The following is a 23,389-nucleotide window of genomic DNA, read 5'->3' as shown; positions in this document are numbered from 1 at the left end:
ACGTATCGTTCCCTCCAAACAGAATCATTGGCAACGCCATGTTGTTTTTTAGGAGTTTTCACAACGAGAGAAATTGATCAAATGTTTTAGACATCGTAAGGTTCTCTCGACTTATATTTCAGTTTTAAATTATTCCCACCAGTTTATATCGTCAGTTGAGTGCAAAATAGATCAAGACATGGCAGCCGTTGTCGCTCAGAAAGGAGACGGCTCCAGAACGTACACTTTTGCAAGCCAACCTCGACCTGTTCAACAGAGGAAAAAATTCCGTGATCCGCTAACGCAAGAGTAAGTTGTGTAACAGCATCTAAGCTTATCTTTTTATGTAAAATATTTTACTTGCTATGGGTTTGTTTAAGTGATTTTGTCATAAGAACCAAACAGAGTAAACAGGCGTGTGTAGAAAGATCGAGTTCAATATCTTGATCTGGTAAGCTTGAAAACGTCTTCAGCAAAAATTAGCTGATTTGTACATTTGGAATTATGCTTATCGTATAAAGAGACACCAGCTGTTGTTTGATCCAGCGTTAGATGATTTCTACTCACAAAGGTTTCATTCCACGGAAAAAAAGGTCCATACATAAACGAAATGTCTAGTATTGCTCAATCAAATTAACCCAATACTGAGAATACGACACTATAATATAAACCTTAGCAAAACGTATTTTGATTTTTTGTTTTAACTTAATGAAATATACAAAAACACCAAGCAACATCATTTGGCAATATTGTGTCTAAACTCTGGGTCTGATTACTAAACAAGAACTCCTGTTTTAGTGCAATCAATATTTAAGCATTGTGTTCTCTATTTAGAAATGAGAGTCCTACACCTTATGGGAACATCATGTATGATCGCAGAATTGTCAGGGGTAACACATATGCACAAAGGACTTTACCGGCGGTAAGTTTTCAAACAGAGAAAACCTTGCTATTTTTCCTCAGTAGACTGAATTATTTGGGGAACACTCAAGAATAAAAGGGATACAAGAAGGTGCAAAGAAGTTTTGGTCAGCCATGTAACAAGAGGTTTCTGGGGAATTAATTATGATATGGTTATTTTTTTAGGGAGGGTGGGGGGAGGTGGTTATTTTGTACTGTACATAACCGACATTTTAAAAATAAAAGTGGAGGAGTGATTTAGCAATTTTCTCTGTAACTAATAGTTAATTGATGTTGCAGCTCACAATAATTACTGACATAGGTTTTCACTTTAAAAAGAAAATTTTATCAAAGTTATAGGATATTGACTTTTGTGTTTGTCTCGATAGACTGCACAGCCTGATCCTATTGAAATTCAGAGACAGCAGGAGGCAAGAAGAAGAGCTATTGCAAGGAAACGTGCAAAGGCACAGTTAAAACCAAGGTCACCCGAACCTGTAGAGGGAAGGAAACATATCGATGTACAAACTGAACTTTATTTGGAAGAGTTAAGTGATCGTGTTGAAGAAGCCGATGTAGAAACACAGACAGATGCCTTTCTCGATCGACCTCCCTCCCCGCTATTCATTCCTGCGAAGAGTGGAGTGGATGTTGCAACGCAAATTCTGGAGGGAGAAGTATGTTTGTCATTCTTAATAAGTGTTTTCAGTAATAAAAAACTTAAAGCCTTCCTGTAATGCTGGTTCTGGTTGTTTAATAGCCCAATTTCAATATATTAAAATTCAGCCCAAAACAACAGATCTCAGTACAAGGCTCTAGGGAATAAACTATAGAGTTTGTGGGGTTTCCCTGAAGCCTCACAGTGATGTCTTTTGTTTTAGGCTGAATTTAATTATCAAAATTGGTCTATTAAAGAGTAGCTACACTTAGTGCTGTTGACTGAAAAAAATTCACTTTACAGTGATAGTTGTGCACCCCTTGCTGTGTTGCCTTGCAAGACATTACACTAGCTCGTCTGATTTACGACTTGTGTTTTGTTTCATTTCAAAGTATGTTGTTAAAAAGGGCTTTTGTGACATAGCCTTTTAAAAATAAAAAGAAGTATTTCCCACAGACCTAACTGTCACTAGATGTTAACTTTCAGTGTGCCTAACAAAAACTGTCATTGACTCATAGTAATTTTGTTGTTTGTCTTTCTTCCACAGTTGTTCGACTTTGATATTGAAGTAAAACCAATCCTTGAGGTTCTTGTTGGTAAAACAGTTGAACAAGCTCTGCTTGAGGTCATGGAAGAGGAAGAACTCTCAAATCTACGGGCACAACAGAGAAATTTCAAAGAACTACGTAATGCCGAACTTGTCGAGACACAAAGATTAGAAGAGCAGGAAAGAAGGCATAGAGAGGAGAAAGAACGCCGAATGAAACAACAGGCAGAAGTACTCAGAAAGGAAAGAGAAACTGGTGAAAAGATATCTGCTCGTGCCTTTGCCCAGGTAATTTAAAAAGAATTCTATCAAACACTAGAGGCAGTGATTTATGGGGATATCCAAACACCAAGAAGAGAGTTGAAAATACGACGGGCAGCAGGGTACCGTAATTTTGACAAAATTCAAGGTGTTTGGATAGCCAGTGAGACACTCAAGAAAGACACTCTCTTGAGTGTTTGGTACATCTTCTCAATCAAAACAAAAACTATAGAGTAAACAGAAATAAAATTGTAAAAATCTATGATAATTAAGACCGGGTATCAAAACCTCCTTCACAGTTATGATTTTCTTTGTTTTAACTTGGTGAATTATTAATGAGTTTGAGAACTTTAAAAAATAGCCCATTAGGAAACTGTAGAATCTAGTTTCAGTGCAAGAGCCTTTTCAACCAGCTTTAGTTATAACTACTTTTTCAAATTCCTGAAGTGGTCACTTACAAGGGCTTCAACTGTATTCCTGTTAAATAGCCCACTTGCAAAAAGAGTGGGAGCCTGGGGTGAAGGTAGACGCGTGCTGAGTTGTGGGATCGTTTGGGGGGAGCACGAAATATTGAAAAAAATGTTTCAAAATGTGGCCAGTTGGCTAGGAGGGAGGTTTTGAGTTAAATGGCAGGTGTTAGCGGAACAAAAGAAAAGCCTCTCAAACAGGAAGATATTCCAGGAGCAACCTTTCGTGATCTGGCATAATTTCTTTTGTTTACAATTTCGTGCGCCCCCCAAACGATCCCACAACTCAGCACGCGTCTACCCTAGCCCCAGGCCACCACTCTTTTTGCAAATGGGCTATTGCAATTTTTTGATGCCTTTGCCTACACTAAATTATGCTGCTGGTTGAAAAACAATTGTTAATCATATTCATTGTGTTTGATTCTTGTAGAGTTATCTTGCCGACCTTGTTCCTTCAGTGTTTGGCTCATTAAACGAAAATGGATATTTCTACGATCCAGTGGAAAGAGGTAAACAACTTTTTGTTTCTGACCTTACTGAAAAATGTTTATTTTAATAATTTTAATAAGGGTGCAGGTGAGTTTGCATACCAATTTTTAAGTGATTTTTTAATAATGCAATTTTTTTTTCTTTTTAGACGTGGAAACATACTTTATGCCGTGGTTGTTGGAGAGGGTGGAAGGAGAATTAAGCCAAAGCGTTATTTCAAGAACTGTCCTCGATGGTAAGTACTGTTAAGGCTCTTGATAATGTTTTGTTCCAGGAAATATCCAGGAAATCACAATTATAAATCAACTCATAACTGATGATGATCGTTGAATGATCGAAACATGTCTTGATTCTGTCAGTGCCCTAGACTGCAGAAATGGATAATTTACTGATCTATTCATTATCCTATTCCCATTCTGCAGCAATCATAAGAGACGTCGTCCAAAGACGCTTTGAAGTATATCATAAGCTCGAGGAAGCTGCAAGACTTGCTGTGGAGCAAGAGGCTGCAGCCAAGGCAGCAGAAGAAAGAAAGAAAGCCGAAGAGATTGCAGCTAAAGCAGCAGAAGAGGCCAAAGCTGCAGCAGCCGAGCAGGGTGAACAGGAAGGTGAAGCTGAGGGTGATGGTAGAGAAACAGCTGATAAACCTGACGAAGACAGTGTTGCTGGAGAGGAAGGAGGCAGTGAAGCTGCTCCCACTGCCGAAACACCAGCTGAATCAGGACCGAAGGATCCTGAACCTACGGATGACGCTGATGCTGAACAAGAATAATCAGGAATTGCATTTATTATTTTGGTGTTTTTCAGTCTTTTACATAGGACGTTCATTTGAATATTTCAAAAAAAAAAAAAAGAACTGACCTTCTTTGATTGCGAGAAGTTCCTATTCCTATGTATATATAAACTCCTTATTTACCATGGCCTTCCTTTGTAACAAAGTGCCATTGAATCTGTACTTTGCTAGTATTTTTCCTGAAGGCTGGTCGTTGTTCTATTCATAAAATCTTTCCATAGATGGACTCACAGAACTACATGTATATAGATTTTCATTATTCAAATAATTGGATGTATGTATGATGAAATAGGCAGTTAAAAAATAAACTTTACTGCAAATATTAAGTTTGGAATCGCCTTGATTATTTTTACTTTCTACTTCTCCTCCTTATGCTAAGACACCAAAATGATTTTTTTCGTCCTCAGAAATTCATCAATTAAAATCCAAAGAATTTAAGAGGCCCTTTCTTTCTTAGATTACATGACATGAGTGATAATTTGGCAAGTAGACTACTCATAGTGTACGGACTTTGAAAACAATAAATTATATCATTCCAGTAAGATGATGCAAAATAGTGTAATTTTAGCCGAGGGGGGGTACTCCGGCTTGTAAATGACGGGGATGATTGAAGGATTTTTTTGGGTTTGAAATTTTCGATTTCGGGATTTTTTTGGGTTAAAAAATTTGGCAAGTATTTTTTTGGGTGACGTATTTGAAAAGGGGATTTTTTTGGGTATTGAAAACAAACTAAAGTGCCTTGGTGCGGCTTATGGTATGATGAATAAAAAACCCATGAGCGTTCATTTTTTTTACGATTTCGTGTTAAGCTTGTATTATTGCCCCTCCTGGCAATTTAGGGGTAATTTGACAAGGGATTTTTTAGGGTTTTTTTTAGTCCAGGGATTTTTTTGGGTAATGTCGGAAGACTTAGGGATTTTTTTGGGTCCTGAGTTTTGCCTCCATTCGATCGTCCCCGTCATTTACAAGCTGGAGTACCCCCCCTGGGAATTTTAGTCGAACTTCTCCTTACAGACACCTCAATAATACACCTCCCTATTCCAGACAGTTCACTTGGTTTGAGAGATATAAAGTCATAAAATTAACCTCTGTAATGTGTACATAACCTCTCGAGTGAATGTCAGGCATCTGTTAGGCATACATGAAGTATCATCTGTTGAGCATGTAAAATGTTTGTAACGTAGGTCCGCAATTCGTACTCAGTCATGTACCTAATATGTACATGAAATTTTCGCGACACTTTAATTTCGCGATTCTAAAAAAATCGCGAAATTAAAGTGACGCGAACAATAAGTGCCGCGAACATAACATGACGCGAATATTAAGTGACTCGCATATGTCAGTAATCAATGTAAATAGATGTTGTCATCAATTGACTCACTTGAAGACATTCTAAGAACTGCTCTATTGACATTAAGTCCCCTCCTGCGTTTTTGTTAATTTTGACGTTATTGTTTCTTCGATGAAGTCGTTTTATATAATTCAAAGGCATGTCAAAATATATTGCTAAGAAAATGGTAATTGTGCCTAACTCAAAAACTCGAAATTAAAGTGATTCAAAATACAAAATTTTCGCAAAATCGCGAAATTTAAGTGTCGCGAAATATGTGCACCTCAAAATCGCGAAATTAACGTGTCGCGAAAATTTCATGTAATAAGGTAGGTCACATCATGCCGACTTCACCTGGAAGGTGCCCAAACGAAATTCCCCACATGTAACCGCTTAAGAGATGCATACAACTATCGCCCCACCGTTATATACGTTTCATACGTCCATTAAAATAATTTCGTGACCAGACCCAAAAATTTAAATAATTAAAAATATATTATTTGTAATATTATTTGCAAAATTACACGTTTTTAAGCAAGGGCGAGACTGTTAGGGTAAGCTGGAAAAATAGTGGGGTAGATCAACGCATAATGCATATGAATACGTTTTCTCTTTTGTACCTCAGTTCACTTTGCATTACTTAAGCGCGCGCCAGGTTTAATTCTGAGTTTATTTTTAATCTACAAGTCCTACAATCCTAAGGTGACATATTTGTTTCAAGGTGGCAAGTGCAAAATTCCTTCGTCAGATTTGATTTATCATATGCCAGTATGTTTATATACGTAACAAATTTAAACCACTGATACTTCACTGTCAACGTAAGAGTCTATTGAATGAGATAAGGTCAAGCACTTTTCCTATCGACTGAAAAAGGAACATAATATTCAATACGCAGAACAATTGTACTCTCGCTTATCAAAAAATCACATTCCGCAGTTAACGATTGCGTGGCTTTCTTGCGGTTTTGTCGTTGAAGTTATTGAGGGCATAAAAATCTTTACAAAAATATTTGAAAAAGGTATTTAATGCACTCTATTTGAATCAAACATATTTCTCGTAGTTGCAAGGAATGAATTTTAATCGCGTATATAAAAGAAGTTTAAAACATTTGTCATTAATGATTGGAGTGCGTGCTTTTAGTCCCGCAGCATTGTTAAAGTTTTTCAAGGAATAAAAATCTTCACAAAAGTTTTGAAAAATTCTTTAATGCTTTCGGTTTGAATCGAACATAATTATTTCTTGGAGCTGCGAGGAATATATTTTGATCGCGCATATAAAAAGAAGTGTGAAATGGCACACCCATAATTTTGCTGTTGGTCCGTTGAAGTACAAACTGGGAGGCGAACGGCGGACTTCTTCCTCCATGTGCTTCATTCAGATAAGTCCACGGTCTCTATCTTTCTTTATGACAGTGTTATTCTTTAAGCTACTATGTATATATCTTTAGTTGTTAAAATTTCGCTAGCCTTTCGCTCAGTTTGGCCTTAAAACGGTCTAATACTAACAGTTGCGTCGCGAAGTTTAGCCGAGTTGTTCTTCGGCCACGCTGTGAAAAACGTTTCAGCTAACAAGTTGTTGGGAATATACTGGGTCACCAAACACTTATATTTTCTTGTGATTGCAGTTACTGAATGATTCTGTTCAATTGGCCGCAAGCGTACACTGTTATCCTTTCACACTTTTTCGGTTGGTTCGCAGTTTGTAGCCTTCCCTTCGGAGCGCTGCCGTGAACATTCAGTGTTCATTTTCACAAATCGAAACTCCATTCAGTTAACAGTCGTTTTAAAAATATATTTCACAGGCGGGCGAACGAGCACGAATAGAATTTGTTAATTGCAGTTAGCTGATATTGGTGTATTTTTTGTTGTTTGCTTTTGCGCAGGGCATGAGTTGTGGAGAAATGATGTACAGCCATTCTGGTTCTTGGCTTCAGGGTCGACTGATAATTCCTTTGTGAATTTTACGCTGTCAAGCCACAACGCCCCACTCCTCGTTTCAGAAAGACGAGTTAAGTTTTGGTTGAGAACTTTTTTGTACTTTAAAGTATACTTTGTACTTTAAATTTTACTTTTTTGAGTTAAAAAATTACTGCAAAATTTCCATCAGGGTGGGAGTGTAGGCCGAATGTTTGCAATTACCGCTCTGAAGAATATACACAATAACCAATGGTGTTTCTTCGATTTCTCCAGGCTTAACAGAGACCCGTGCTGAAAGAAAGGACTTGGATTCGTGAGTAATCCGGCGCCGGCACGTGTAATCCATCGAAGTCTAACCAAGTTTTCCGCGGCGTGGCCGATGAGCTAATGAAAGCATCTGTCTTCTTTCAGATAAGTCCATAACAATTTTCTTGTTTGTTTTCTTGTTTTCTATTGTTTATTCTTTAACAGTTCAGTTCAAGAGTGTACAAGGTCGATAAATCGTCGAATGTCTTTCAGTACAGCAAATCATTATTAATGGATGGTGAGCAGTGTTCGAGGAGAATTACATTCGTTAGTGCTGGGCCTAAAAATGATCTGATTGGCAGAGAAATTAGGAAATACATGAAAATAAGATAAAACAAGTTAACCTAATACCGGGAAACTGATTGCCTAAAAAGACTAGATCTCCACAACCACGACTTAAAAACATCTATTGTAATTAAATTAGCCTGCGTAGCAGGCGTTAAACGGGGAGGAGGTTATATTGATATTCCATCCGTTTACTTCAGGTTAAACAGAGATGTATGAAAGGAAAGTGCATGGACTCCTGAGTACAATTATTTTGGATCCAAGTGTGAAGCTCTTGCACTCTGACGTAAGTTGACAATTGCAAACATCTTATTTCAGATAAGTATATCATAGTTTTCTTATTTTTTTTTTGTCATTTACCATTCTAGACTAAGAAGTGAACATAACGTCCCTGTTGTTTTTCACTATTAAAAAATGTCAACTATTTTGTCCTGACAAATTTTAAGGGGGAAATTATCGACAAAAGAAATAAAAGGCGCGAAACAACACAAAAATTTAAATATGAATTACATTACCTAACTGGTCAGAGCACTGACGTTGGTTTAAGCTATGCAAAACGACGTTTTCAAATCACCGCATTTAAAATAAAAATTGCAATTAGTGGACATGTTGAATGAAACATTAGGTATGCTTTAGTTATGTTAACGTTTCCCTTGTTTACTCCAGGTTGGACAGAGATGAATCCAATAAAGTGTATGGTGTACTGCCTGCAAACATTTTGGATGAAAGTGACGTGTGTGTAGATCTTGGACTCTGGTGCAGGTTGACAATTGCAAACATCTTATTTCAGATAAGTACATCATAGTTTTCTAATTTACTCTGTTATTTACCATTTCATACTCAGAGTTATCAAAATTAAAAGTGCTTCTTTTCAATATTGATATAAAATTGTCAAATTATCTTTGTATTACCAAATTCTACGAACTAACATTGTAACAAATGTAAGCAAGACAATCAGTAATAAGAATAACTATTATTTTGAGCTTAGGACGGAAAGGGTTAAAATCTAATTCTTTATTTTCGGAGGTCAAAGTAAAACTGTCAAATATTGTTGTATTAAATTGTCAGTGCTAAATCAGAGTCTTGATTAAAAACGAAAAATTTGTTTGAATAAAGTTACGAAAAAAATATTTTTTCAGTCAAACAAGAAGTTTAGAAAATGGCCGTGATGATCATTCAGTATCCACAACATTTGGTGGAATTCAAATCAAAAGCATAGATATCACATAGTTGCCGTTTTTTGTAAACTTAAGTGTATATTGAGTATATGTTATCAAAAATGTTAATTTTGATAAGTTTTTTTTTATGTGATAAAGAAATAGAGGATAACACATGGTTGCTTGAAGATATGACATTTATCTTCTCGTGTTCAAATCGATATCTCACTACTGAGCGTTATTTTGTTTATTTTATAAACTTACTGAAAAAGAGGTTTTCCGAAGATTTCCGGAGATTTTCAAAATGGTGTCCGAAGGTCATACGAATGTTTCCAAACATTGCCGAAGATTGCCGCGAAAGATGCGAAGATTTTTCGACTTAATATCGATAAACTTAGCCTCAGTCACCTTTGAAACATGGCAAACTCATCAGCAAATGTGACGAAATCGATATTTTCACATATGAAACGTATCATATTTTTTACAGTGTTTAAGATATGTACGATTTTCCTCAGCAAAAGAGATCCTGGTAATTAACTCTAGTTTATATAATAAAAAAATCATCATAAAAGATATTGTCTCGTTGAACTACCAAATTCCCAGAAATAACATTAAAAGAAATGTACAGCAATTAGAAAAGGAATTAACAATTTGAGACAAGATTCGAATACTGAAAAATCCAGTTCGTAATTTTGAACTGTTTTTTTTTAACCAAACAAGAATTTAAGAAAGTCAGAAATGGCATGCACGTGCTAGTATTCGTTTTGTTTGTATAGATAATCACATAATTTCGAGTGCAATTTGAGATAATAAAATGCAGGGGGAAATATTTTCAAAGGCTAACAAAAATTGCGATTAAGCAATTTTTCTGCACCAAATTAACTTATTTCTACATCGAATTTACTAAAAACTGCATTTCTCTAAGCCAATCAGATTCGAAATGCGCAGGTTCAAAGTTGTACTCAGAAAAGGATGCAACGTTTTGCATACTGTCACAATTCGCCAAAAAATAAGTTCGAGAAATAAAACCCTTCTGACAGTACAAAAAAGAGATTAATGTATTTTCTTCAAAACCCTTTTCTGTGGGTCTCTTTCTGGAATTATTTTTTCATCTGTATAAGCGGCGGAGCAGGGGGGCAGGGGGGTGTAGCCCCGCCCCCAAACAGAATTTTTGGGGGGCTCCCCCGCCCCCACATTTCAGTGTTGAAAGTATCACTAGCGCAGCATAATAAAGAACAACCCAAAAGCACCACGAAGCAGGATCGTCTGAGCTGCCTAGTTATGCATTGTCATAAAAATCGAAAGAGAAAATCACCGGTTAAAGACATTTTGAGTAGGGGGATGTGTGCGCCAAGGGGGAGGGGGCTATGCGCTTGGTTTGGAGAACGATGGGCCCCCACGTTTCAATGATCTGAGGTTTTTGGGACTTAGTTTTTCGGGGTCGGGGCGATGTTTGGGAAGTGTTAGTCCTTTGAGTTGCGTGGCACGAGTTTTCATCATGTGCGCATGATATGTTGAAATGCATTTTATCAAAAATTATCATTTGCAATTTGCTAGCCTTGCGATTTGTCAAATTAAGACACAAAACATATTTCACCGTTGTCATCATCATCTCAATACATTTTGATAGCTCAAAATTATATATTTCTTTGTTTCTAGTTTTCAATCTTGCCTTTTTGCATTGGGAAGCCAAAACGTTAACTAACTATTCGATTGAGTCTAGTAAAAAAATAAAAACATTTGTCGAAAATTTCTTCTCTGAACTTGCCGTGAAAATGTAGTGAAAAAAAGTATTTTTCTGTATTTGTTTTTAGTTTTGTTTGAAGACCTTCTGAATTCACACATAGGGCAATTTCGGCACAAACTCTCGGAAACGAAATAGTGATTTTCCTCAACTTTTGAAGGTAAAGAGAAAAGTATTTCAATATCTCGAAAAATGTTAAATTTAAGATTTATTTATCAAGCAAAATCATTGTCAAGTCAAGTAAAACGTTCTCGCTTTTGGAGACTACACTTACAGAACGAAATTTAGGAATGAAAGTGAATAAATTAAACATATGCCATTTAACAATGAACTTTTTTATTCTCAATATTGGTGACCAACATACAATTTCTCCTCACAATATCAATACATTTTCAAACAGACAGGTGGTGAGAAAAAAAAAGAATCAGCAAGTAGGGCACATTGTCGCAATATAGGGTTTTTTTTTTTGTGTGGAAAAAAATAGGGGTTTGTTTTGTTTTTTTTTTTTTAAACATGTTGTTTGGATAAAAAATCTCCCCCCACTTTTTCAACCAAAAAAAAGAAAAAAAAAAAAAAACAAAACCCCCCCCCCCCCGTTTTTCCCCCTTTTGTGTCTTCCCCCTAAAAATATTTTTTTTTAGTTTTTTTTTGTTTAACGGATTTTCTTTGTCCTTTTTGATTTGCCAGAGTAAATAAATTTGTTTTGGTTTTACGACACTCAAGTGAAAACCGCTCTATCAATTTTCAAGTTTTCTGATTTAGGCCAAGTAAAAGAAAAAAATGTTACTTGTCCGGATATTTTCTATAAAAAAGAGAGCGGACTGCGCTTTTTTTTTTCCTGCATTAGCTTAATCCTGCTTTGAACAACATGGCCCAGATATGATGAAAAGTCACGAGCACAAACACTGTTGCAATTCGTTGTAGCGTTACAATTACCCTATTAGCTGAAATTACAACAACACATGAACACTTCTGCCATACTTTCCATACTTCTATCTTCTATCTACTACTATACTTATTCATACTTAATAATAATAATAAATTTGGACAAAAGTGGTAGAGCTGCAGTTAGAGCGGTTTTCACTTGAGTGTCGAAAGATAGTAGCGTTTGCTTTGGTTTTGCATTGCTACACTTAGTGATTGGCTTAAAAATCTCGCGCCACTTTCTCAGCCAATCAGAACTAAAACCAAAACCAATCGTGACTCGGTCGCGCACGTTTTCCCGCGCTTCGTGCCGGCTACATGTATTTGCTTGGAGTTTTGATTGGTTCACTGGTTTGTCTGTGTCCTTTGTGATTGGCCGGAGTAATTACTTTAGTAATTGGTTTTGGTTTTACGACACTCAATTGAAACCTGCTCTATTCGAGCTATTACTGAATAACAGTAATAATAGTTTACATAAATTTTGAGCAGCGATAATATAAGATATGAGAAAAGAGAAGGAAGTGTGAAAATATCCACGAAAAATGCAACTTTCACAGGATGATTGAAGTTTTTTGACTGGATTTTGTTTGTAGCTTTAATAAATTTTAAAATGCCTATATCAGTAGTGGTGTAACTTTCTCATCTTTTTAAAAACTCACTTAGCTTTGGTTAAAAATCTAAACAAAAAATAATCACGCATCCACCTGCAAAATTGTCAATAAGAAAATTGAAAATTAATCTGATCATTTAAAGAATTAAGACAGAATCTGCCACGATTTCTAGTATTTATTGAAGAAAAATCCAACGACACCAAACATCGAAAACAAATTTCGAAGTGCCAATGAATTCCACTGAATCGTTTAAAAGGCGATAGCTACACATGGAATTTTACCTTTAGTTTTCATCGCTCTTGTGAACTTTGAAATTCATTCTCTAAGACTCTGATAAGAAATTGTTGTTGGTGTTATCACAGATAATAGGATTCAATTAATTCTGTTATTCTTTTGTACTCGATTTTTGTCTAACTTAAACAAATATTACTCGTTTTCCTGATGCATTCTGTCTTAATCTGTACGTATCTGTTCATCCCACAGAAATGCACGTATAAATCACAGAATCCGTTTGCTGAAAACTGCATAACAACTTGCCTAGAAGAAACATCGATCACATAGTAAGTGTTTTATCACCTATTAACAAAATTTTGTTCATACCTTTTCAGAAAAATCTTTACAGCTTTGGCCTCGTGAATGTGCCTTCCAATGTATCAATTTTCTTTTTACTTGTCGACAGGCACAGAGCTTGAGACGAGAGGGCAAATGCAAGGAAATGAACAGTAAAGGATCACAACAGTTAATCCAACTTCCGAAACACATCCGAAAAACATCACAACGTTTGCTCATTTTCACTATCAACATTAAAATTTTAAACCAAATAAACACTACTATGGTATTCAATCTTTACGTTCGTTTTCTAGTATATTAGAATATTGAGATAACACGATTTGTCTTTAAGATGAGCCACAAGATACATTTTAAGAGCCAACCTTATGTAAAGAAGGTAAAAAGAGCAAAAATAAAGGGGTTGTCAACAAAATGCTCTATCAAACCTTCTACTAAAAAAAATACTTAAACAACTAAACATAAATGAAAAAAAAAACTAGCCGCTTAGCCAAAAAGGCTTCGCACGGCAAAACCTTGTGTCTCTGTGTCACTTTGATATTTAAAACGGGCGGGTATAGAAAGAAGAGATGAAAAGGTGACTCCCACTCACCCTTCTCCCCCTCCACTCGGAGAAGGAGAGAGCGAGGGGGAGGTGACTCCCACTCACCCTTCTCCCCCTCCACTCGGAGAAGGAGAGAGCGAGGGGGAGGTACTCCCACTCACCCTTCTCCCCCTCCACTCGGAGAAGGAGAGAGCGAGGGGGAGGTACTCCCACTCACCCTTCTCCCCCTCCACTCGGAGAAGGAGAGAGCGAGGGGGAGGTACTCCCACTCACCCTTCTCCCCCTCCACTCGGAGAAGGAGAGAGCGAGGGGGAGGTACTCCCACTCACCCTTCTCCCCCTCCACTCGGAGAAGGAGAGAGCGAGGGGGAGGTACTCCCACTCACCCTTCTCCCCCTCCACTCGGAGAAGGAGAGAGCGAGGGGGAGGTACTCCCACTCACCCTTCTCCCCCTCCACTCGGAGAAGGAGAGAGCGAGGGGGAGGTACTCCCACTCACCCTTCTCCCCCTCCACTCGGAGAAGGAGAGAGCGAGGGGGAGGTACTCCCACTCACCCTTCTCCCCCTCCACTCGAAGAAGGAGAGAGCGAGGGGGAGGTACTCCCACTCACCCTTCCTCGGGTTAATTTATTCATATATTCCGGTCTTTTTTTACAGGAATTTTATTGCACAAGAACAGGTGCACCGTTTTATTGATCTCTCTGTAATTGTTTACTTTTCCATATAAATTTGGTTTACTCTCGTATGCATTAAAATTCTTCCTTTTCAAATAAAGTCAATTTACATTTTACCCAGTTCCGAGGGAATGGTAACTTTCATCCCAAAATATTAATTTTCTTTGGGGTTTAAGGGGGAGTTTCTGGAGTTTAACTATTCCCAACCTCTAGATGGCTCTTTTGGCTTAAATTTAACGCTATTGGACAATCATCTTGCCGTTCTGTAGTGAGGATATTCATCCGTAATCCTCCACTCTCCTACACGAAAGAGTTCAGGGAGTGAGACAGCAGGCCAACCGGAGTACGTAGTAATAAATCGTCCCTTGTTAGCCGGTTCATGACAGTAACGGACAGCACCGTTAGAAAAGTGATTGTGGGAGGGACAGATAAATTCATGCAAGGAAAATGTCCAAGAATTAATTCATGAACTGTCTTAGGGTATAGGTTGAAGAAACAATCAGTATAAAATAACAATACATGACATTTGATTTTAGCCATTCGTAATATTTTTTTAAACAAACAGTGACCCTTTTTGGGAGTGAAGGACTGTGGATGAGAGTTAACATTCTCCAACAATCTTCTCCTCAGGAACTCCCACTCGCCCTTGTAGATTTTCGATGGAATTTACACCTTCTCACATAGTCTTCTCTTGTGGGAGAGTGGAGGATTGTCAACGGGAGAAAAGTCCCCCTATAAGATACTCACGTTTATAGGGCTGGAGGTCGAGTCTTACAAATGTGCAAGGGAGCGAGGCGTGCAAAGCAAAACTCCTTACTCCAAATAAAAAGGCGAACCGTAAGCTAACTGTTGGCTAACCGGAGTACAATGAAGGCTAACCGAAGTGCTATTTAGGTTAACTGGAATGGATCGCACGCCTCGCTGCCTTGCACTTTGTCGACATTTTGTGACTACCCGGTGGAAGATTGCGGCTGAGAGTTACTCTAAGAGGTTGGGTGATTATGGTTCAGAGTTATTTTATTTCCCTTTCATAATATTCCGACCTTTTCCCTTATGAAAGACAAGAATTTTAGATACGAGCACACTTTTCCCCACAATGGCCGTTGATATCACTGGCAATATCCCATTCTTTGGATTAGAAAGATATGTTCATAGGAGTAAACCAAATTTAAGTGGAAAAGTAAAGGACAACCACACAAGTTTCACCGCATTCACTTTTCTAGTGGTGCGGTATATTTTTTTATCCTTCTACTCTTAAATCCCTAAGTAACGTTATATAATAAACAGTTTTTAAGAGCATTTGGGTCAGGCCTTTATTCTGCTCTTAGCATACTCTTAAAGTCAGTGAAGTAAACTTAACTTAACGTTGATTGCTGATAACATGAAGATTAAGAATGACTCTGTCTCAGTGTACAGCAAAACGTTCTTTTAGTAAGCCACATATATCAGTTGCCTACACGATAACGACCTCTGTTTTGACAGTTTCCTTTACACATTTGAACGAAAAATAAACACCTATAAAGTGAAATAGCTAATATTGCAAAGAACAAATTGGCTGACTTTTTTTAAACGTTTATTAACTGCATGTACTTGTTTGCAATCTTCTCCTGGATCATTTTTTCTGTGTAGTTTTCCTGCTTCTTGTAATTGTTATGGCATTGCTTATAATAACTTTTCTATAGTACTTTAAATAGTAAGAGTAAACTGAGCAATCCATGTTTAAAACGATTTTTTTCTTTTAACATGTCAAACATTTCTAACGTTTGTTTATTTACACTAAGTATTTGTCATTACTATTGTTGTAACGAAGTGCTGTAAACCGTCTTTATGAATAAAAAAAGTTTGCAAATGTTCTTGGCTTGTCTTAAATTCACCCAGACTCTGTGACTCGTTGCTCATTTTCTTGACTTTTCAATCTCCATGTATCTGTTGAGAGGATCAAAAATGGACAATTTTCAGAATACATAACCATAAAATAAACGTTAGTGATGAAAGTATTTATCTCAAATAAAGTCAGCTAATGGAATGGATGTCCTGTATTTTTAAATAATTTTGTATCATTTTGTAGTTGTTTCCTTTCCTAATTATATAATAAGACTTTTCTTCCGTTGCAACATTAAGGAAACATTTGTGTACTTACAAGAACGTACATAATTTCATTGTCGAGAAGTAAAATAATGATTTAAATTAATTGGAAATATCTTTTGCGCAGATATAGCTCCACGAAGGTATGGAGTAACCTTAATTTAGTTTTTGTCCCAGAGTGGAATTAAAAATAGTCTTTATTGATTTTTAAATGTTTGTGATGAAAAAAAGAGAAAATGTTGTAGAAAATAATCTTAGTTAACGACTTGCTGTGTAAGATACTTGAAAATTTGTCAATACGGTGAGGAGACATAAGTTTTGATTACTCTTGGACTGATTAAAATCGTTTAATCACCGGCGGTACAAAGCAACAAAAATTGATAGGAAAATTGATGGACTTATCTGAAAATAAAAAGGTGTTTCCAAAAGTCAACATGCGTCAGAGTCCAAGAGCTATACACTGCGATCCAAAATGGCTGTACTCTCTTTCAACACACCTGTGTTCAACCTCGAGAAAAAAAGAGGAGACTTAATTAAATTAAGCTATTCTCATGTAGTTCTTCATGTGTCAAGTCAAATGGTCATTTCCGGTTCCCTTTCCTCCTTTCCGGTCTCGTCCCATCTTTGTTCCGCTCCACTTCCTCCTCATCTGTTCGCGTGCTCGTGGCGGTCTCGATTATTTCTATGAACAAGTTTAGTTCTTGTATACTAAACATTAATTTGAATGAAAATAATACAATGCAGTATTCGACAGTTTGACGTTGATCAATGAAATGATCTCGATATAAAACTTTTCAGTCCCATATTTGAAGTATATATTCTCCTAACGGTTTGCCTTAGTTTTCCTTTAAGTCGAGTTGGGAGAAATTGGTTTTATATCAACTGACAATTGCCCTTTGATCGACCTTTGAGAACGACTTTCATTATGACATATACTTGACAACGTATCAATATTGTAAGTTAAACGAGAAATGATTTTGAACATTCTTGGACTAAAATCAATAAAAAGCGAATGACAGTAAAAAAATAAGAAAACTGCATGGAATTACCTGAAATAAGATATTTTCAGTTGTAAACTTGCACCAGAGCTCACACTGCGATTCAAAGTGGCTGCACGCTCTTGCCTTGACCTACAGAAAAGAGAAACAGCAATTGTTTTGAAAATAATTTTTCTTTGTTTAGTCGACTTTTGCTATCAAGTTCGTTTCTGGTTTTCTGATCACTGTCATTTGAGGTTAGGGCGCTTCGGTGAATCAAGTTTTGGCCTGGAAAATTCTGAACATCAGTTTACCAAAGTTCAGCTAAATTCGTCTATTTCGTCTCTCTGTGACTATCAGAAGCTAACGCATTCTCTTTAAAACTAAATTACTTAGAAGTTCCTGATTATATGAACAACCAAAATGCAAAGGCATGCAGGATATTTTGGAGCCAAAAACTTACCTTTTTGCAGACAAGGCGATCTTGTTTGCGTCAATAGTCGTCGATCGATCGAGTTCCAGATTCTCCAACAAACATTCCTAGAACATTGGGGGGGGGAAGGGGGTATATAGGGGGGGGGGGGACACCCCGGGGGGGGGGGGGATGGGCCCGGGGGCCCGGGGCACAAGAAATGGTATGTTATCGGATCCGGATGGGCCAAAAAAAAGGGAAAAAAAAGAAAAAAGGGAAAAAAAATTGCCAAATTTTGGGGAACAAGAAAAAAAAAATAAAGAAAAAATTTGGGAACAGAGAAAAAAAAATATACCTGGTTACGACCCTGACATTGAAACAAAAACACGCCAGTGAGAATACTGCGTCGTTTTATACTTGTTTTTCAGGCAACATAAGAAAATGAAAATAAATTTTCATCACAAATACAGTACTGCATCACTGGAATTAAAGAAACTTCTCTGCCTTGAAACAGTGGCCGAGAAAATATAATATTAATAATAATAATAATAATAAAAAAAAAAAAAAAAAAAAAAAAAAAAAACGGCAAAGACACAGCCTGCTCCAAAAACAAACAAAAGTAAAAAAAAAAAAAAAAAAAAAAATAGACACATAAAAGAAATTTCAAGCAAGATTACTCTCAGGCACATATTCAGCGTTTGCTGGACATTTAGGCCTGGCTGTTCAAATTCGATTCAAATCAAAGATTAAAAGTTAATTAAGTTTTTTTAATTTCTCGTGTTTAAAACTTCTCTCTCGTTCCCAATGTTCTGTGGTGTTTAATGTTATAGTCATAGTTAACAGTGAGGGAAAAAAACAGAAACAAAACTTACGCTAGTAATGGCTTTTCCTGGGGACTTTTACTTTGAACAGAACCGGATGCTGTGCAACAGACTTCTCAAACAGTAAAAAAGAACAAATTATTTAAAAGTAAGCAATAGTGGGGAAAATTTATTTGACTTATCTGTAACTGAAGTTGTTTCCAACATGATGAGGCCGCCGGTCAGGATTGGAATAACAACGTTGCACTAGCTTTAAATGGCACCAAAGCTGAACTTGACTGCTCCAAAATGGCTACACTGAACTTCTTTGGACGTACAACTGTTCGTATCGTGGAAAGAGAGAGAGAGAAAAAAAAACAGGTTAAGCATTTAAGTGGCCTTATCATTAGGTTGATAAGTTTGGTAGTCACGTCATAGTTACATAAACCCCCGGCATAAACCATAGCAATTTGCGAACGTAAAGGAACTGAAGTAGTTTTGTTGACCTCTCTTAAAAGTTTATTCATGCATAACAAACTCTAGCTATTGTTCTTGGCTACATTTTGTTTCATAAGTAAAAGTAAACTATTATCAAAAGAACGACGACTAAATAAACGTTTAACAGCAGAAAGTGGTTTGTAATGTAACAGTTGCCACAAATCACGGAAATTTTCTAATTTCATTTTTATAATGTGAGTAGGTAAGTACTTTAATTAGAAACATGTCCTCAATGAGCCGGGCTCTTTAAAAGGAACGTGTTCTAAACATTAAAAAAAGAATCTTCAATAAAAATACAAAAATAGACTATAAAATTAAAAGAAAAACAGACTATAAAAATTTAAAAACTACGTAGACAATAAGATTTAAAAATGTAAACTGATCGATACAAATTTCAGGAAAGTTGGCCTGTGGTTAGGTAATAGTGTTAGTAAATTTTGAAAAATTCCAACAGAACGCTCCTCTTAAATTGTAGGGAGGTTTATATTGTGAGGAAATCCCCAAACAAACTTCACCTGTAGGTCAACCAAACAAGATGTTGTAGGGTCTTGATGTATTTGTCTTGCTCTTCAGCGTCAACAACAGGAATCTATCATAAACCCAAGCCTTCGTCAACCAATTGAAACACCTCGCTCGATCTTAGTTGAGTCCCTCAACCTGCGAGTTATAATAAGGGGCGCGCCAAAAACCCCCAAAAAACAGACGAAAAAAAAATTATATTTTTTTTTTAAAAAATATTTTTTTTGAAAATAATTTAAAAAAAAAAAAAAAAATCACCCCCAAGAAACCATTTACCAACCGCCCCACCGCCCCGCGCAAAAAAGCGAATTCCGCGCGATTTCGCAGGATAATTGTGGAAATTATTGGTGTTTTGTTAAAATTTTTGAAAGAAGTTAAACAACTAAAATCTCTCTAACTCTGAATTTGAAAACGGTCTTTCAGGCGAGAGAAAATGTACACGGCAGCATACCGAACATTACAGTTACAAATATACGAAGAAAAAACTCTGTTCACCTGTAGGTCAACCAATTTGTAGAGACTTGCTGTATTTGTCTTGTTCTCCAGCGTCAACAACAGGAATTTATCTGAAACCAGCCAATTGCAACACCTCGCTCGCGTAAGTCCCTCAGCCTGCGAAATAAAGTTTGTAAAAGTTATGGAAATTACTAGTGTTGTGTTTAGACTTTTAAGAAGTTAAACAACTATAATCTCTTTAACTCTTTACTAATTTAAAGTGGCATTCCAGACGAGAGCGAAAATGTACACGGCATGGCTGCAGCACTTCGAACGGCGTTTAATACAGTTAAAAATTATGAGTAAAAAGTGTAGTTGTAGCGGGATTAAACATTCTAACCTACATTTCCGTGCTTGCCGCCAAACGAATAAAAGAATGAAGACCAAATTTGTTCGATAAAATCCGTCAGTTCTTCAGAAACTTGACTTAAACAGCGATTTATATTAATGGCTCCACCCGATGAGCACGCTTGACTTTTCACATTCATAGCTCAGGAAACCAGCCGCTAAACGACCATAATTGAAACGGAAACCTAAACGCAACGAAAAGCTTGATTAAGCTACAACAACCAGACGAACAAACAACAAAGACAACAAAGAAAACGTGGACTTACTGACCCAAAGACGGAGCACATGGAAGAAGACGACGGCTCGCACACAACTGTGACCAACATCAAAAAGATCGGCGTGTCCTTTGAGACTTCTTCATGTACGCGATTAAAATTCATTCCAGCTGCGATAAATGCGCTTTGCTCAATCTGAATATTTCGCGAAGATTTTTGTGCATTGATTAATAAGTATTCGGCGAATGTCGCGAGAAAGAAGTTGAAATACACCGAATTGTTCCTAAAACAATAAACAGCTAATTGTTGTAGAAATTTGGGGTACTGAAAAAAATGCCCCCTGACTAGGAACAATATAAATAAAAACATCGACGTTTGCGAAAGAATTGCAACGCCAGCCGTCCATGCATGTGCAAGAAAACCAGGGACGGCAGAGCATTTTTCCAGGTGGGGGGCTGACTAGTGACTTGAAGTGGGGGGGGGGGGAGCTTAAGAGACTCTTCTCTTAGTAAGTCTTTTTTTTTTTCAGAAAAAGTGGGGGGGGGGGGGTAAAGCCCCCCCAGCCTCCCAGGCTCTGCCGTCCCTGAAAACATGTGTGAGCCCCTCAAGATTGGTTTTGGTTTTATGTCTGATGGGTCAAAAAAGTGGCATGGGTTTTTTTAAAACCAGTTACAAAGCATAGTAATGCTAACCCAAAACAAATACAAATTGCTTAGTAAGTAAAAATTGCACTCAAAGGAACAAGGTTGATCGATGTATGTTTAACTTAAAATGCGTAATAATTTCTTTTTGTAGTTATTAGTCCATGGGCCCAGACCCCAAAATTAGGCATTTGGTACCATTCAGAGGGACAAATGCTATCATGTATTTTTCGAATCCTTGAACATTCTAGCTCATTTTGGTATGTGATAGCAATTCCAAAAGAGTAGCTTTCTTGCTGAAATCACGTGATTTCTGACGTCATCTTTCCAAAATCAATGTTGCATTTTAATGCTCGAAGGGTAATGCATAATCACTTTATCGAAACTTCAAGAACGTAAATGTTGTGAGAGAGGCTTGGCAAAGTACAGCAAAGGCAGCTGATGCTAGTCAAGGGCTTTGGCCGCACTTAAGGGTTTTTCTCTGTATGGTTTCCATGGCAACAAAGCCGGATTTCAATTTAGACCTCTCATATATCGAGACTGATGTTAGAATTTCAAAATGTGGACCAAGTTTTTAAATAAATCAGGAAGAAAAAAACAAGGATTTGTATTTTACAATACGGACAGAGTATTTGAGGTTGATAAGGGTTATACTGATCTCTCTTTTTTATAAAAATGAAAGCATTTTGAGCCAACAGATGCGCGCGAGAGGCGGCCTCATTTGACTAAAGCGTGTGGAGGTTTTTATCTAACGTCATTCAAATTACATATCTTGCCGGTGTATCTTATAAACTCTTTCTTTCTACATATTCTTGACATAAAGAACATAAAAATCTTGTAAATTTGATATCGATTCAGTGCTTTGTTTAGAGGATAAAGCATTTTGACATTTGCGATTAATATTATTCACCTTCACTCAAAGAAAACGTGTATTCTTCATTGTGTCGTTCAATTACAGATGCGATATCAATTACAAAGTCATATCTAAAATAATTTTAAGTGAAGATGAATAATATTAATGGAAGAATTTTCTCGACTGATGATACGCATTTCTTTGGCCGCCCTATTTGTGCCTCAAATTTAAGAGGGAAACAAACATTAAGGCTGCATTCTAAACACTGTTTTGTCTCAAAATTATTTTCTTAATAACTCGGTTGTAAAGAATGCCACACGGAGCTTTTATTCGACCTGTCCTACAAACCAATTCCTCTCTACACCCATGTGTATAAATGGTACTGGCGAAGTTACCCTGCGATGGATTAGCATCCCATCCAGGGGATTAGCAATAGTGCTACAGATACAGGGACAAGCTCCGGCCTGATGGGTCACTTGGCTCGATCAAACACAAATTTTACCTACTTACCTATGGCGTACGATCCCCGCCAAAATTCATTGTTTGGATTTTAACTTCATCAGTTAAATTTTCAACTTCAACAATTAAATTTTACATCTCAATTCAAAATTTTACACCCTTCTTTCACATTATTGGAGATGTGTTGTACACTTATCTGTTGTACAATTATCTCTTTCTAACTCAACGTTTGTACTTGACCTTGCTCGCTGTTCATTTTTAACTCACATAAAAAAAATTCAACTCGACTTTTTAATTTTTTGTTTACGCTTCAGTGATCATTGGTCGAGACAATAAGTCTTTCTCGGGGAAAGAGGGGAGGGGATAGACTTCCTCCCCAGGCTCGCTCGGTTAGATTCCTGCCAGGACGGTGATTTATAGAAGAATGTTGCTTCGATTTGAGCATTTAAATCGTACTCTTATAAATTCTGGGAATTGCCTGATTCCATCGTGGCTGGTATAGGATCCGCCATAGCATGTTTATCGAGTGCACAGCAATCGAGCGTTCCTACATACAGGACAGACCGTTCATTCACTGGGCGCAAAGGTCGCCCTCCTTTTAATGTATCAGAGGATCAACTGATATTCCTAGTAGATAATGGGTTTACAGTACCTGATATCAGTGAGCTATTGGAAATTTTAAAAAGGACGGTGGAAAGGAGGATACCTATGTCTGGAATCATGATATGAGGTGAGCTATTAGGTTCTTGGTCTTGTCACAGTTTTCACTAGGTTGATTCCGTTAGTCTACGTTTCCGCTCCTTAGTTGTTTAATTTGTTTGTCCCCCAACTAGCGACTTGTGGCGTCTGTAGTTTGTTAAATATGTTTTTGCAGCGGCCATTTTATATACGTTGCTGTCGTACTTTTGCAAGACCAGCATGGTGGACATCAAAGTGC

The 23,389-nt window shown here is 37.1% G+C and overlaps 1 protein-coding gene and 2 long non-coding RNA genes across 3 annotated transcripts; 2 read left to right on the top strand and 1 right to left on the bottom strand.

Annotated features, from left to right (window-relative positions):
* The first annotated feature begins 10 nt into the window (after positions 1 to 10).
* Positions 11 to 4,420, top strand: LOC144656293 (radial spoke head protein 3 homolog B-like). The gene is made up of 7 exons (XM_078516525.1): positions 11 to 288; positions 814 to 901; positions 1,269 to 1,556; positions 2,085 to 2,372; positions 3,243 to 3,321; positions 3,450 to 3,536; positions 3,724 to 4,420. The coding sequence occupies exons 1-7, from the start codon at positions 179 to 181 to the stop codon at positions 4,071 to 4,073; spliced, it is 1,290 nt and encodes a 429-aa protein (XP_078372651.1). The 5' UTR covers positions 11 to 178; the 3' UTR covers positions 4,074 to 4,420.
* Positions 4,421 to 10,899: 6,479 nt separating this feature from the next.
* On the top strand, positions 10,900 to 13,351 carry LOC144656820 (uncharacterized). The gene is made up of 3 exons (XR_013571395.1): positions 10,900 to 10,992; positions 12,851 to 12,927; positions 13,047 to 13,351. It is a non-coding gene; the product is annotated as an uncharacterized LOC144656820 (long non-coding RNA).
* Positions 13,352 to 15,561: 2,210 nt separating this feature from the next.
* LOC144656585 (uncharacterized) lies at positions 15,562 to 20,876 on the bottom strand. Its single transcript, XR_013571326.1, has 8 exons — positions 20,555 to 20,876; positions 20,394 to 20,469; positions 19,937 to 20,053; positions 19,438 to 19,579; positions 18,497 to 18,764; positions 17,676 to 17,752; positions 17,285 to 17,365; positions 15,562 to 16,743 (listed from the first exon to the last, which is right to left on the bottom strand). It is a non-coding gene; the product is annotated as an uncharacterized LOC144656585 (long non-coding RNA).
* Between the last annotated feature and the right edge of the window lie 2,513 nt (positions 20,877 to 23,389).

This window comes from Oculina patagonica, chromosome 6 (assembly GCF_052425735.1).
Source record: "Oculina patagonica isolate OP01 chromosome 6, crgOcupat, whole genome shotgun sequence".
Taxonomy (NCBI): Eukaryota; Metazoa; Cnidaria; class Anthozoa; order Scleractinia; family Oculinidae; genus Oculina; species Oculina patagonica.
The sequence above is the reverse complement of the archived record's forward strand: the minus strand, read 5'-3'. Positions and strand labels throughout refer to the sequence as shown.

Coding starts and splice junctions, on each gene's coding strand:
- LOC144656293 (XM_078516525.1), top strand. CDS start 179: ATGGCAGCCGTTGTCGCTCAGAAAGGAGACGGCTCCAGAACGTACACT. Junction 2,373..3,242: donor CTGCTCGTGCCTTTGCCCAG/GTAATTTAAAAA, acceptor TGATTCTTGTAG/AGTTATCTTGCCGACCTTGT. Junction 3,537..3,723: donor TTCAAGAACTGTCCTCGATG/GTAAGTACTGTT, acceptor CCCATTCTGCAG/CAATCATAAGAGACGTCGTC.